Source organism: Trichinella spiralis, assembly GCF_000181795.1.
Source record: "Trichinella spiralis strain ISS 195 chromosome Unknown Scfld5, whole genome shotgun sequence".
Taxonomy (NCBI): Eukaryota; Metazoa; Nematoda; class Enoplea; order Trichinellida; family Trichinellidae; genus Trichinella; species Trichinella spiralis.
In genome coordinates, this window is record NW_003526944.1 from 5,501,307 (window position 1) to 5,514,538 (window position 13,232).

The following is a 13,232-nucleotide window of genomic DNA, read 5'->3' on the forward strand; positions in this document are numbered from 1 at the left end:
ATGACAGCGCTGATCAGCATCAGCAGCTCAACGGAGAGAACAGTTGAACGCTACACGTACGAAAAACTGACAGATGAATGACAAAATGATAGCTACGAAAATTTGAAGACGGAATCATAAATTAAAACTGACCAAATCAAATTATGCATTAGTTCCGTAAATTCGCTCAGCGGTGAAATAAATCTTAGTGCACATTCTATTGAACAGTATTCGCTTGCCTGTTGTACTGATTCATCACAAGATTTCATCTCATTCATTCATCACAAGAAACTGATGAATCAAATATCAGATATGGTCGTGAATCTTAAATTTTTTGCGTGCTGAAATTCTGAACTGGAAACGGGCTGTATTTTTTATAGATGGGTTTGGTACTACTCGGTCCCGCTTTTCTCTCATTGGTCTTTACCCACGCTATTTTATTGGATCGTCAAATCTTAATCACAACTGAAGAGTTTGAATCAGTGAGCAATTAGACAAGGAAAACCAATACGACAAAGATTTCACTGAGCAATTAGACAAAGAAAACCAATACGACAAAGTCTTCACGGCCAAATAAAATGAAAACCAATACAACAAAGATTTGACGGTCTAATAAAATAGCGTGGGCAAAGACCAATGAGAGAAAAGCGGGACCGAGTAAAATCACCCCTTTATAGATGTCAATACCAGTATTACAGCCAATCACAAAAGGGGGCGGAGTTCGGGGAAAATGGGACGCGGATGAGTTCATACTAGCCCTGTAGGCAAGTTTCATTCTCATCAATTTGATGTTTTTGTTAGCGTAGTTGTTTCTTTTATGAATTGTTTTCAAGGTAATGTATATATCAGTATCTGATTTTTATCAAGAAATTTAGTTTATAATCTAGGAAAGTTTTACTGTTCTATTGAACTTTCGCCTCAACCCTGGAAATGCATAAACTTGAAGATTCGGAAATTGAACGATATTTTATGCGTGAAACCAATGCTTGTGACGAGTTCTATCCACTACAGTATTACAAGTTGTCCAAGGCTCTGGACTTAACGCCGGTTATTAACGAAGTTCAAAACTTAATATCAAGACCTCTGCCGGTTGCTATGGAATTTCCAGAAAATTTTGAAATTTGTCAATCGGACTCACCGCTTCAGACTAGTGGTTCGTCATCAGAAAGCAGCGAAAGCAGAAAACGTCCACTGAGTAGTTTATTTAATTTCGAAACTATTTGCAAAAGAAAATGGTTAAAGCGATTGCTGTTGGAATTTGACGCCAATGTGGATGGACTAGAAAATGACAGTGTATCAGATATGGATATCGATATAATGTTGAAGTTTCATTCATTTAAAAAGAAATGGCAAACTAAATTTTCCAATGATATATTAAATTCGCAATATGCGTATTATTCTTCTGGATTATTGTCAGAATATGATCGATATCCTGAACATCGAAAGTTTGTTCTCGATCAATATGGATTCGAAATTCCCAAAGACTTACAAGAAATGTCTCCAAAGCCGTTAAACAAACGCCGGCGCAATCTTCAAAAAAATGCTAGTAGCGCGGTGCCTGCTGAAGCGGGTCAAACGAATCCATCTTTCATTTGTCCATGCGGACCGAAATCCTGCCGTTGTGCTATAATTAGGCGACCTAATTGTAATTTAGATCCAAAATACCTTCACCTTTGGAACGTAATCGTCGCTTACGACGTGCAAAAGGCCTTTCAGCTGAGGCATGTTGGTTCCAAATATCGTGAATCGGTTTTAAAGAATTTGGCATATTCATGTATGGCATTCCACAATCGTGCTTCACAGAAAGCAGCTCAAGAAAGAGGACGCAATGCAGTGAGATCTGCGAAGAAAGTAACGAGCCGATCAACACCATTACAAATGCCAAATGTTAAACGTCTTCCTTTTCCTTAATTTTCATTTATGATTGTTATTTCATTTTCTGAATGCAGATAAATCAGTTGATTTTGAAGAAATTTTAAGAACTGTCTGACAAATTTGAAAGGATGCTAATTATTGATTTTTAAATGGTTATTTGACCGTTTCTTATGAAATCACTTTTCAGAATTTATAAGTAAAATAAACAGTTATCATTTTTCTAAGTGTAATTCTTTATTTTTGTTTAAGGTGGCTCAAATTTTGTTGTTCTTATTAGAGGCTATTGTATATGCCACTTTTGAGGAATAAAGTTTTTAACGCAACTGAACAACTTTTGGCCACCAGTACTGAACTCTTTTACATTACTCTATTTTGAACAGAAGGGTAATTAATTTACAATATTTTAATTTAAAAACTACCTAACTAAAGTTTGTCAAAAATTTTTGAATGTTATGTAATACCCTAATCATATTACAGTATTAACGTAATTCAGGTATTTATGTAAATACTGTACAAACATATGTAATATTGATGTGAAAATTTTTGTTAATGACAAAATTGCTTTGTCAATTTAAAATATCTTTTAATCCATGCAGATCTAATTTCTGTACTGTTCATACGCGATTAGACAAACTCTAGCGCCTAAAAGAATTGCATATGAAGAAGCGGCTTCAAATCTGCGAAATATTTTTTCCTTATTCTTTCGTTTGTAGCGACTCTCCTTGTAGCTCGATTGTTTTCTAACTTACTCTACTTATCACTCAGATCAGTGCTTATTGTATTCTACCTGCTCCTAGTAGTTTTTTTAAATCTAATATTGTGCAATTATAATATTTATAGAATGTCAAATAACTGATTGCGCAATGTGCTATCAAAAAATGATTTTATATGTGTAAGTATGATTTGTTGAACTTTTTACTATTTTAAATGAATGAATTATTTATTAATGTTGTTGTATAAGTATAGGTTACATTATTTTTTTCTGACTTTTAGTTAGCTCGTAATTACTGTAAAATTACTAGATGTTTAGATGTTGACTCTCGGATGTAATTTACAATTTATTATTCAATGTTTGGTTGATGTTCAATAGGTAGTGTAATCTGTTGTGCGTGCAAAGGTAGATAGATGCCACTCACCTGACGAGACTCAACGCTACTTCCTTATTATGAATACTAATATTTTAATTCATATAAATGTATTTTAACCCTTTCAGGCCCACCGTATCAATTTTGATACATAATGTTTTATGCCCCATAGCTATTTACTAAAACGTTTTTGTTAGCCATGCTTGTGTTTATGTGTTCTTGACATTTGTCTTAACAATATTTTATTGCTATTTTTTTTCTCATCTTAGTAGATTTTTTATAATGTGCTCTAATGTACAGGTAGGTAAGACGAAAAAACATGAATTTGCATTTTGATGCATAAATTGAGAATTGAGCAGAATTTAAGGATAATAATTTTTTTACTAGTAGATGCTGATGTGAAGATGATGTTAAAATTAACTGCAGCCTCTAAAGTTTTTGGGGTGCTGAGTAGAGTTCCTTAGAATACCTGTATCAATTTTGATACACTGGGCTTTAACGGAAACTGCGCATCATGATTACTACACTCAGCGTACTCAGATTCGCTTGCCCAACCCCGTATTACTTTTCTGAGAAAAATCATTTAGGATGTCTAATGAATTATTGTCAGATGCAATCAATAACATTTCTAAAAGTTTTGCACCATCGCTCATATTTATTACTGAGATCGCGTCCTCACTACACGTCTAGTAGTTGCTGTAATTTGGTAGTTGCTGCCCCATGCACCTGTCAATAATTAAACGTTGAAATCCCAAACATTTTAAAAAATTACAACATGAATATGGGTGGCATAGACCTGAAGAATATGCTTGCTGCTCTATACCGCATCGAACACAAAAGTCGAAAATGGACCCGTCGCATTTTCTTTTGGATCATCAGCACTGTCATGACAAATGCATGGCAACTATATAAGAGGGACAGAAAAGAGATGCCTGGTCCATGCACAGGCACACTGGACCTACTAAGCTTTACTTGCCAAGTTAGTCAGTCCTTGTGTCTTGTGAACAAGCCTATTGCAACTTCCAGAAGCCATTCTCGTGCGTCTTCTCCAACGCCACCCCTGGCGTCAAGACGATTGGGAAGACGACCAACTGACGTCTCAAAAGAAGTAGCAAAGGACCAAACTAGCCACTGACCAAAAACCACTCAAACACTAAGAAGATGCAGACTGTGCTCTAAGTTAGCCACGTGCCTGTGCAAAAAATGCAGTATTTACCTATGCCTAAGTAGCAACTGAAACTGCTTTACAGAATTTCATAACTAAATAAATATTTCTTTGCCTATTACTGCATGATTGCGTACATAAGAAGAATAAACGTATGCACAATTAGTTATAGAAACGTGTACTCCTTTGAGGCCCAGTGTATCAATTTTGATACAGCTCTAAAAATGGCAATAATATTCTTCAAACAATAAATCCTATTGGAAGTTTCATAAACACACCATAACATGTTTAAAACGCATATTTAAAAAAAGATTATTTCACAGAAAAAATTGCTGGTCTGAAAGGGTAACGAACTTGAAGAAGATATACATTGGTGAAGTGAAATAAATTTGCATGTTAATAATATTTTCCATAATATTATATGAAATGTAAATGGAGCGTGCATTACTTGAAATGTTTACCCTATTACAAATTGAAAATTATCTTATTCGATCTAAAGTAAAATATTTCACTATTTGCTCCTTTACTGGTATTCAGTTTCATGGTCTGATATTGTTCATTGTATCACTGTATAATCTTGGACTTCAATTTTCTTCTTCAGTTATTATCTATGATTGAAAGGTATGACAGTGTATATTATCTGTGATAGTCATCTGTACTTTTATAACTTGGGAAAGACATTCGATGCTATTATTTGTCTGAGTTTGCTCAGATGCTTGTTGGAATTCACTGATTGCTTGCACTATTTATTTTATATTTTTAATAAGCATCTTTGAACATTCCCAGCCTGGCATCTATTAAGTCTACAATTTTTTATTTATCTGTATGCATATGTAAATTAGTACAAGTCACCTTTAAAGCTTAGTGATTTGTAAATCAATGCTATAAATATAGTTATCCAAACGGAAAAGAATTGAAATCTGACATCGGAAGTTATTAAATGGAAATTGAAAGCATGTAAGCATAACAAATTTGATTATTATGCTGCATGATGATTTTGAAAGTCAGATGAAGTTGTAGCATGAAGTGATGGAAAATAATCGCTATAAGTTAATAATATGCGTAGTTTTCAAGAGAGTATGATTTGTTGACTTGCATATTTTTTGTAATAACTTTCTTAGTCATTTTTCACCAGCTTTATTTTGTGTGCTGTGCGATTGAGATGCAAATTAAAAATGGCCGTTTTGCTGAATAATCTATGGAAAGGAGTTTAATGGAAATTTATATGTTTGCTTTTGTGCTTCAATAATTTGTTCACCATTTGAACCGTGGTGTTTTTAACCTATCTCAGGTCAAGCGAAATTTTTACTTCAAACGGTCAAGTGGGGTGCAAAATGTACCCCATGCATTTTTTTTGCAATTGCGTCGCTTTTTTTTGAAAAACAAATGATTTTTTATTAATTTTCTGAATATAAACGATTTTAACTGTCTTCAAATCAAATCAGTTCAGGCATAATTTCTACAAACTTTACATCTATACAATGCTTCCCTAATTGCATGCTGTCTGCATACCCACTTTTGGCAGGTGGAGCATTGGAAATCTGTTTTCTGGTCATTTTTTCTTGGGCAGATGCTACATCTACCACGCTTTCTTCCCATTTAAGATGAGGACTGTTCTTCCTCTCTAAGCTGTTCACTCTGAATGGGTGATTCCAAGTTTTCGTGCAGCACTCAGAACATTGCATGGTAGATTTGTGATTGTGTTGATTCTGTGCTGGACATGCGATTCATCCGCTATAATTCCTGATCTATTAATTATTTTCGCTTGAAAAAATGTATATCGTGTAGAATTGTATAAAATTTAGCTGTAGATAAATCTGGCCTAAAACTATGCAGTGCGGTAGAGATATTTGCAAAAAACAGCGCTAGGGTAAAGATGCCCCCCACTTGACCTACGAAGGGTTAATAGAAAGCTGAACGTATCCAAAAAGACTGATTTTTTATTTATTTTCACTTCTTTAAAGTAATTTATGTAATGCGATGTAACCGAAGACCAGAACGAGGAGAATCAGTATATAGTGATAAGTTCCATTTCTTTTCAGCTAAAAGTCAAATGCGAGATGTTGCTATTTGTTCGCTTTGCCACGTAAAGCTGGACGCGGGCCTCAAATTTCAGTTCAAATAAATTTTATTTTTGTTGGGACACATTGTTGATTGAGAAGATTTCCTATTATGCTAGAAGATAAAAGTATCATGCTTGACCATCTTTATATTCCTACTGTGTGACTCTCCTCCTTCTTAGTCACGTGTGTATGCGTGTCAGTAGTCGTGTTGCATTCTTTGTCCTTTTTAACTTACTCGTATCGTGTGTGTTCAGTTGTGTTTTGGTCAATAAATAGCAGAAAACGCTTTACCGTTGTACGTTAACTCACCACAGCAATAAACCTTCCTCGAATATACAACAATTTTATTTATTTTATATTATTTTAAACAGTTTAACATTTAAGTTTATTTTTTATTTTAAGTCTGTATTATTTATTATTTAAGCTTAATATTTTAAGTTTTATTTATAATTTTTAAGTTGTCCTATACGCTTCTCTTAGTAGAACACATTGTGCATCTGTAATGGCCATGGGTCAGAAAAAGATATAAAAGGAGAGTAATTACGGCAACCTTTTTTACATTTGTTCGACCATCGTCATGGACTATGACTTCAGTGTGCGTTTTACTCGAAGTGGAAGAGTAATCCAGAAGCCCATTGTGTTGCATGATGCTGATATATCTGATCCAGAAACAGTGAGGTCGATAAGCAGTCTGTAACTGTCATTTAAAGTTCAGCAGAGCTGATGTCAGAAGATAAGGAACTTGAGCCCTTCAGCAAGACGGAGTATACGTGGATAAAGAAAGCAGTCCGTCATTTCAGGGTATATTTCCTTTAGTAATGTGCTTCTAGTAAATGAATATCTGCATCTACAAAAACAGAATCTTGTTCTCGATGTGTTTTGTGAGAACCAGTAGATTACTTTAGCAGAGATTAAATTTCTGACTTCTGAAGCTCATTGTTGAGCGGTCTCATATTTATGTCACCCTATGTAGCTCCAACTTTCAAACAAATAAATCTGAATTGGAAACCTTTCCTGAAGTGCTGCTGAAAATGGGTCTTGTCCTGATGCCTCAGTATTCCATGTACTAGTCTGTTGAGCTCTGATGTGATGCCATCTCAGATACAATCGGCAGAAACAGATTCAAGGAGATGATTCAGTATCTTCATAACGACAACTTTGGAGAGCCTCAATTATGTTCGACTTTTCAAAGATTGATCATTAATTAAAAGCAGTAATTCTTTCAGACCCAGCGTATCAAGTTTGATACATAATGTTTTGTGCCCCATAGCTATTGACGGAAGCGTGATTGTTAGCTATGCTTGTGTTAATGTGTTCTTGACGCTTTCTTAACTATATTTTATTTTTCGTTTTTTCTCATCTTGGTAGATTTTTTTATAATGCATTCTTTCGTGCATGTAGGTGAGGCCAAAAAATGAATTTGCATTTTGATGTATAAATTGAGAACTCAGCTATCCAAACTTAAGGATTAATTGAGCTTAACAACGTAGAAATAATAATTTTTACTGGTAGATATTAATGTGAAGATGGGGAACGCGCGTTTCGCTCGACTAGATCTGGCGCACACATTGTAGAGCAGTATGCTGTAAATGGGGCTTCAAGGTTATTTCTCCTGCCGGTAAGCCGGGTTTATTTTATGATTTCATATTTTACGACGCGAAAAATCTGATTGTCGAGGACTCACTGTTTTTTCAAATGGCAAATTATGTATTAAAACTGTGTGAAACGTTGCCAAAGAGCAGAAACTACAAACTGTTCTTTGACAATTACTACACATTTCTTGAATTACAACTGCGGCTAAAAAATGGGAATCCTATCCTGTGGGACCATTAGACCAAACAGACTTCGTGGCTGCCCGCCGCTCTCTGAGAAAGATCTAAAGTCAAGCGGCAGAGGTGCTTATGACTCTAGAACGGACGCTTGGTATGACAACAGACACGTCTTAGCGACATCGACATATATTGGTGTAAAGCCAAAAACAGCTGTGAGGAAGACGGTGAAAAGTAATAGGCGCTAAAATCCCAAATATTGAAAAAATTACAACATGTATATGGGTAGTATAGACCTGAACAACATGATCGCTGCTCTATACGGCATAGAACGCAAAAGTCGAAAGTGGAATCGTCGCATTTTCTTTTGGATCACTAGCACTGCCATGTTATGCCAATCCATAGAAACTTTATAAGAGGCGCAGCAAAAGATGCCTGGAGCAAGCACAGGCACAAAGCTTCACTTGCCAAGTTAGTCAGTCGCTGTGTCTTGTGAACAAGCCTATTACAGCTTCCAGAGTTCAATCTTGTGCATATTTTTCAAGGCTACCCCTGCCGTCACGACGAATGGAAAGACGACTGACCAACTGACGTCTCAACAAAAATGGCAAAGGATCAAACTGGCCACTGGCCAGAAATCACACAAATTTGAAGAAGATGCAGACTGTGGTCTACATCAGCCACATGCCTGTGCAATAAATGCAGTGTTTACAAATGCCTAATTAGCAACAGAAACTACTTTGTAGAATTTCATAACCAGCCATTGATTTGCCAATTATTGCACGTCTATGTACTCAAGAGCAATAAACGTTTTCACGCTTAGTTCCAATAACATGTACCTCTAACTGACAAGCATCAAAAGTTTAATTCGAATACGTCATTCAATTTCTACAACAGTACACACAAATTTAGTTATCTAAATGAGGTGAGTTTGACTATTTTTCTGTACGTTGCATTTCATTACATCAGAGTACTGTAGAACATACATGAGGAAAATACATACATTTTTATGAATTTACAGTCACTGAGCATAATTATATTAAGCATTAGTAAGAATAGATCTGTTTTGCGCAAAATTTTTTGTTTAAGTTCAACTGCAGTTTGTAAAGGTATTTAAATTTTGAAAAAGAAAGCAAATATAAGATAAACAAATTATTATTAAAAGTAAAATAGTTTAAGCATGGAAATGGACTTCTGCTAAAAGTTGAATTTTTTATATCGCATATTTGGTTGAGATGCTATTATGATTTATTATTCAAGAGGAAATCTAATAAGGGTTGAGTTTTAGCCAAGAACGTTACAAGCGTACTATACAAATCAGCTTTGCTAAAAAATCATTTCTTTTCTAGCATCTCTCATTCATTCAACGCACAACTAGTGCTGCGGCATTATATTTCATTAATCTTTTGAAAATCAAAATCATTTAATATTTCTACATCGATTACAATTTTTTATATTCAAAAACTGAACAAATTATCTGAAATTCAATGGTAGCAAATTAATATTATTCATTAGTAGTGTAATTAAAGAAAATAGAAAAGTTAAGCTGAGCTATAGAATAACATTTTAATAAAATGTATTTACTGATTTTCATGCTGCAAATCTAAGAATATAGTCAAAGTATGATCAAATATGGAAACAACAATATTTTCCTTTTGTGCAGATTTTCCCCCACATTTAATTCTAAATTTAGAACAATACGTTAGACAGCAACACGTACATTAATTCTGTTTGCAAGCATTTCTACCCTTTAGTTTTATTATTTTCACTCGTTTTTTTCATAAAAAAAGTTTAATCAAAAACAAAGCTGTGCTTTTTATGATAATAATCATTTCAAATATGAAAGGAAAGAATTTCAACATTAATTAACGGAAATTATTTACATAAAAATTTTATAAAATTCTAAACAAATGAGTTAAAAATAAAAAATTAAATGACAACAATAATTTATACTGCTAATTATGAATATAAAAAATGTTTTATTAGACTTGACGGTGCAGACGTATGCATGTTTGTATTCCACTGTATTAGATGATGTGGCGCTTTCAGTACCAACGACAAGTATCGCTAATCATGCGATTCCTCAGTTACGAGCATAATGCATATGAAATCAACGCTATGAGCTCAGCCAGTCATCTAGTAACAATGCCCTTCAATAAAAATGCGGCCACTCCCCGATTTTACAATTTTTCAAATAAAATTCATGCAGAAAATAGCAAACAAATTTATATACGTAAATGATAAGATGAAATATTTTCATTTTCATGTTGCGAGTAAATTTAAATTTTTATTATAAAATTAATTTTTTGATATGTGATTTCTTCTCTTATATGTTTCTAATAATTATCAACAGTGAATATCGTGAACAATAATATTTTGCTCTAATTGTAAATATCAAAATAATTTCATTCTCAGTGGCAGTGGAAACGTTCGCTCGTTCGTATTCCACTGATGGTTGATGTGTTGGGTTGTGCACTCTTACAAAGTGCGCAAATGTCCCGCAGGACAGTGCAAACCTACTTACCACTTCATAAAAACGCAACAGAGTTCAAATCATATTTTGAATTATTATTATTTTTTAATTTTACATAATTAAAAGTAATTTGTAAATTACATTTTTGATTTTGCTAATTTTGTTTGTCACAGCGAAAAACCAGAGTCTTTACATTTTTCTGAAAAGCTTTTCGTCATGAGTTCCATTTATGTGGGTCATTTTCGAATTTTCAAATCTCAGATTCAGGCATGCGGGGGCGTGTTTTGTCTAAGTGAATTTTTTGTTATGGCGTTTTCTGCCCGGTAAGTTATATTTTGACTGAATTTTAAATATCAAGGTCATTTTTGAATTTTTAAAATGTTTTCATTGGTTAAATTTGGCAGGGTATCTCAATGTTTTACGCATCATTATTCTTTTTTAATGCAATGCACTCGCTAGATCATCCGGCTACTTTACATGAACTGCTATTATTTCAATTATGTCCGCTAATTTATAATCATTGAGCATGATTATATTAAGCATTATTAAGAATAGATCTGTTCTGTGTAAAATCTTATGTTTAAGATCAACAGCAGTTTGTTCATGTATTTATATTTTTAAAAAGAAGACAAATATCTTATAAACAAATTATTATTAAAAGCGAATTACTGAAATCAATTAATATTTCCGCACCATTTACAACTTTTTATATTCAAAAATTGAATAAATTAAGTGAAATTTAATTGTCGTAAATTAATATTATTCATTACATGTAGAGTAATGAGCGAAAATAAGAGAGTTAAGCTGAGCTAAGAAACTACTGAATAGTATTTGAATAAAATGTATTTATTCATTTTCACGTTGCAAAACTGATAATATAGTCGAAGTAGCATCTGATATGGAGAAAACAGTATTTTCTTTTTTTGTAAATATTTTTTCACACAATTTGCATTTAATTTAAAGCAATACATTAGTCAGGAACGCGTATAGTAATTTTGTTTATGAACAATTCTACCCTTTAATTTTATTATTTATACTATTTTTCCATGAAAATTTTTTATGAAAATCAAAAGTTTGCTCTAATTATAAATATTAAAATTATTTTTTTTAATTGGCAGTGGAAACGTCTGCATGTTCGTATTCCACTGATGGTTGATATGGTGGTTTGTACACTCTTACAAAGTGTGCATCCTGAGAGTTTAATATCTCCTTGCCGCAATGCAGGGAGGTAATACTATTGACCGTTTTTTTCATCACTGAATCGTAATGGATTCCAACCAAAATATTCTATACAGCAAGTTCTTCAACTTTATTTTATCACTGCATTATTATTTCTGAAATTTTACATCATCTGAAATATTTGGTAAATTACATTTTTTGTTTGTTTACTTTTGTTTGTGAAAGCAATAAGCAGAAGTCTTTACATTTATATGTATTCTTAATTATAAATGTAAAGAAAAGTTTTATGGAAATCGGCGGTCGAGACGTTTGCTTGTTCGTATTCCACTGTTGGTTGGTGCTAAGATTGAATACCTCAAAAATTTGAGGAGCAGTCGGCCTTAGACACGAAAAGCACTAATGGGCTCCGAGCAATATACGCTTTGCAACGTTTAAAATAAATTTCATAGAGAAAACAGCAAAAGTCATATATATATATATATATATATATATATATATATATATATATATATACATAAAAGATAAAATAAAATATTCTTCTTTTCGTGCTAGACGTAAATTGAAATTTTCATTATAAGATTAACTTCTTGACATAATGTTTGTTTTTTCAAAATGCTGTATTCTAACAAATTTATTAAAAATCAAGATGAATGTAACGAATAATAATATTTTGCTCTTATTATAAATACGAAAATTATTTCGTTCTGCTTGGCAGTGGAAACGTTCGCTCGTTCGTATTCCACTGGTGGTTGATGTGGCCATTTGTGCACTCTTACAATGTGCGCAGATGTAGGTATTAGCAGCGAGGCAGCACGATCAAAAACTGCTTCTTTTTTTCCCAAAAGTTATTTGCACTTTTACTTATTATATTGCTTTTATTTTACGTAATTAGAAACACTTTGTAAATTACATTTTTGATTTGGCTAATTTTGTTTGTCAAAGCGAAAAATCAGAGTCTTTACATTTTCGTGAAAAGCTTCTCGCCATGAGTTCCATTTATGTGGGTCATTTTTGAATTTTCAAATCTCAAATTCAGACGTGCAGGGGCGGGTTTTGTCTAAGTTAATTATTTGTGTTAGCGTTCAGTCTCACAATTTATGTTTTAACCGAATCTTTAATTGGTGACCTCCGCCAGTCAAGTTCATTTCTGAATTTCCTAAAAGTCTTCATTGGATAAATTTAACAAGACATCTGAAATCAGATTCAGATAAGTTTAATGTAACCGTCCCTACCTGCTGGATCAGTAAGTTTTTGTACATGAATGTCTATAATTTCCATAACGTCAGCGCCACGTTAGCATTCATCTTTGAGAATAATTTCAAATGCACTAAAACCCATTTCTAACGCCACAATATGCAAATCAGAGTCCTTTAAAAATTTCCTTACTCTCAGTAATCTTGTATTGGTTTCTGGCAAGTGGCAGCCATATGAAGATTCTCTGATTTTATTCGTGGCGGTCACTACTACTGAAGTCAGTTTTCAATTGCAGAAAGGCATCATATTTTTCTATTTTGGTTTCGTTTTTTACAAAGCCTTTGATACTTATTTTGTAAATAACTATCATTTAATTGAAAATAATTAATTGGATATAATTGAAAATTCAATTTCATATTTGTTGCATCTTTTACTATGTGTTTAAAGCAT

General features: G+C 33.2%; 4 protein-coding genes across 4 annotated transcripts; all 4 read left to right on the forward strand.

Annotated features, from left to right (window-relative positions):
* The first annotated feature begins 909 nt into the window (after positions 1 to 909).
* Positions 910 to 1,890, forward strand: Tsp_09347 (ESF1 protein). Its single transcript, XM_003375722.1, has one exon. It carries the CDS (start codon positions 910 to 912, stop codon positions 1,888 to 1,890), a length of 981 nt encoding a protein of 326 aa, XP_003375770.1.
* Positions 1,891 to 3,714: 1,824 nt separating this feature from the next.
* Positions 3,715 to 4,074, forward strand: Tsp_09348 (conserved hypothetical protein). The gene has a single exon (XM_003375723.1). It carries the CDS (start codon positions 3,715 to 3,717, stop codon positions 4,072 to 4,074), a length of 360 nt encoding a protein of 119 aa, XP_003375771.1.
* Positions 4,075 to 6,744: 2,670 nt separating this feature from the next.
* On the forward strand, positions 6,745 to 7,741 carry Tsp_09349 (conserved hypothetical protein). The gene is made up of 5 exons (XM_003375724.1): positions 6,745 to 6,845; positions 6,878 to 6,968; positions 7,100 to 7,230; positions 7,394 to 7,472; positions 7,694 to 7,741. Exons 1-5 carry the CDS (start codon positions 6,745 to 6,747, stop codon positions 7,739 to 7,741), a joined length of 450 nt encoding a protein of 149 aa, XP_003375772.1.
* Positions 7,742 to 7,971: 230 nt separating this feature from the next.
* On the forward strand, positions 7,972 to 8,658 carry Tsp_09350 (conserved hypothetical protein). The gene is made up of 2 exons (XM_003375725.1): positions 7,972 to 8,163; positions 8,482 to 8,658. Exons 1-2 carry the CDS (start codon positions 7,972 to 7,974, stop codon positions 8,656 to 8,658), a joined length of 369 nt encoding a protein of 122 aa, XP_003375773.1.
* Positions 8,659 to 13,232: the final 4,574 nt, after the last annotated feature.

Coding starts and splice junctions, on each gene's coding strand:
- Tsp_09347 (XM_003375722.1), top strand. CDS start 910: ATGCATAAACTTGAAGATTCGGAAATTGAACGATATTTTATGCGTGAA.
- Tsp_09348 (XM_003375723.1), top strand. CDS start 3,715: ATGAATATGGGTGGCATAGACCTGAAGAATATGCTTGCTGCTCTATAC.
- Tsp_09349 (XM_003375724.1), top strand. CDS start 6,745: ATGGACTATGACTTCAGTGTGCGTTTTACTCGAAGTGGAAGAGTAATC. Junction 6,846..6,877: donor TCTGATCCAGAAACAGTGAG/GTCGATAAGCAG, acceptor TGTCATTTAAAG/TTCAGCAGAGCTGATGTCAG. Junction 7,231..7,393: donor CTGATGCCTCAGTATTCCAT/GTACTAGTCTGT, acceptor TAATTCTTTCAG/ACCCAGCGTATCAAGTTTGA.
- Tsp_09350 (XM_003375725.1), top strand. CDS start 7,972: ATGGGAATCCTATCCTGTGGGACCATTAGACCAAACAGACTTCGTGGC. Junction 8,164..8,481: donor AAACAGCTGTGAGGAAGACG/GTGAAAAGTAAT, acceptor ATATTTTTCAAG/GCTACCCCTGCCGTCACGAC.